General features: G+C 41.3%; 1 protein-coding gene across 1 annotated transcript; it reads left to right on the top strand.

Moving 5' to 3' along the window:
- Positions 1–386: 386 nt before the first annotated feature.
- Positions 387–1217, top strand: LOC123346784 (olfactory receptor 1009-like). Its single transcript, XM_044984245.1, has one exon. It carries the CDS (start codon positions 387–389, stop codon positions 1215–1217), a length of 831 nt encoding a protein of 276 aa, XP_044840180.1.
- The last annotated feature ends 634 nt before the right edge of the window (positions 1218–1851 follow it).

The following is a 1851-nucleotide window of genomic DNA, read 5'->3' as shown; positions in this document are numbered from 1 at the left end:
ACAGTCATGTTGGAAGGGGAGAACAAGTTGGGTCCTGAAAGGATCAGTTCTGGGTCCGGTTCTGTTCAATATTTTCCTCAATTATTTTGATAATGGCGTAGAGAGAACACATAAAGTTTGCAGATGATACCAAGCTGGGAGGGGTTGGAAGTGCATTGGAGGATAGAATTATAATTGAAAATGATCTGGACAAACTGGAGAAATGGTCTGAAGTAAATAGAATGAGAAATGCAAAGTACTCCACGTAAGAAGGAACAATCAGTTGAACACATACAAAAAGGGAAAAGACTGCCTAGGGACTTTCCAGTGACCCACAGATGCAGATTTTCCTCTTCTTGGTGTTTTTAGTTATTTACCTAATCAATCTGGGTTGTAATATAGTGATCATGGTGGTGATAAGAACTGATTCTCACCTTCACAGCCCTATATATTTCATCCTCTTCCATTTATCCTTTGTTGATATCTGCTATTCCTCGGTCACAGTGCATAATATGCTGAGGAACTTCCTAGCAGAGCGCAAAACTATTTCTGTCATTAGCTGCATTCCTCAGATAATCTTCATACCCCTCTCAGCTGCTACTGAAGCTTTCATTCTCTCAGCCATGGGTTACGACCATTACGCTGCCATCTGTGACCCATTGCGTTATGTGGATACAATGAGCAAAAGGATCTGTGTTCAGCTGTTAAGTGGTGCATGGACCATGGGCTTCTTCTATGCCCTTCTTAGCACAGTTTTTGCCCTCAAGTTCCATTTCTGTGGGCCCAATCAAATCAGCCATTTCAGCTGCAAGCTCCCTCCTCTGTTACAGCTGTCCTGCACTGAGACTTTTACCAATCAAGTGGTGCTTCTTACTTCTATTGCGATATTTGGATCAAGCTCGTTTCTCTTCATCCTGATCTTCTACATTCACATCATCTCCACTATCCTGAGGATACGATCTGTAGAGGGAAGGCGTAAAGCCTTCTCCACCTGCAACTCCCACCTTATTGTGGTTGGTTTGTTGTACCTGACAGCTTTTTTCCAATGCACAAAACCCAGCTCTGTCTCTGTTGTTCTGGATATTCTCCATCCAGCTCTGTCTCTGTTGTTCTGGATATTCTCCATCCAGTACAGCGTCTTAACCCCCATGTTAAACCCCATCGTCTACAGCCTGAAAAACAAGGAGGTGAAAACAGCTATAGGAAAAACGTTGGGGAAATTTAAATTTCTCAAGTAGTGTCAATGTTATTTAAAAAAGCACAAATTGCATAGAAGTGTGGATAACTTGTGTTTGGGAGATTCTCAGCTCAATATCTGACATTTTGGGCCAAAGCCTCAGCTGATCTAGATCAGTGTGGCTCCATTGAACCCACTAGGCCACATCCCCATTGCATAGAAGAGACACTGGAGCAAAGGGGATGGAATCCTGGTGTGATGTTGCACCCCATAAGACTTAATGGAAATATGCTTATGAATGTGTATATGACATAACTGGAATATGTTTTATGCTACATATGCCATGGAAAGGTTATGATCTACTGAATATATTCATCCTATTTGTATGCATGTGTAATTGTTGTATTCAAAGTTATGAATATTGGCTGTATATTTGTTTGGTTTTTAAATAGCCTTAGTAAGGCATTTGGTCAGCTTTTTTAGAAACAAATTTGCAAGTTAAGTGCCCAGTCAAGAAGCACTTAACGGAAAATGGATCTTGAAAGGCTCCAATCCACAGAATTCTATATGAGGACGTTCAAGGTAGCATGTGAACCATAGCTGCTATCTATAAGTGCTTAGTCATGCATGGACAAGTGACTTGCCCATGTGACTTCAAAACTCCATCTTGTAGCTGAAATTCTACACAGGGGGAT

The sequence above is a fragment of the Mauremys mutica genome, chromosome 12, assembly GCF_020497125.1.
Source record: "Mauremys mutica isolate MM-2020 ecotype Southern chromosome 12, ASM2049712v1, whole genome shotgun sequence".
NCBI lineage: Eukaryota > Metazoa > Chordata > Testudines > Geoemydidae > Mauremys > Mauremys mutica.
This window is presented reverse-complemented; position numbering and strand designations above follow the sequence as displayed.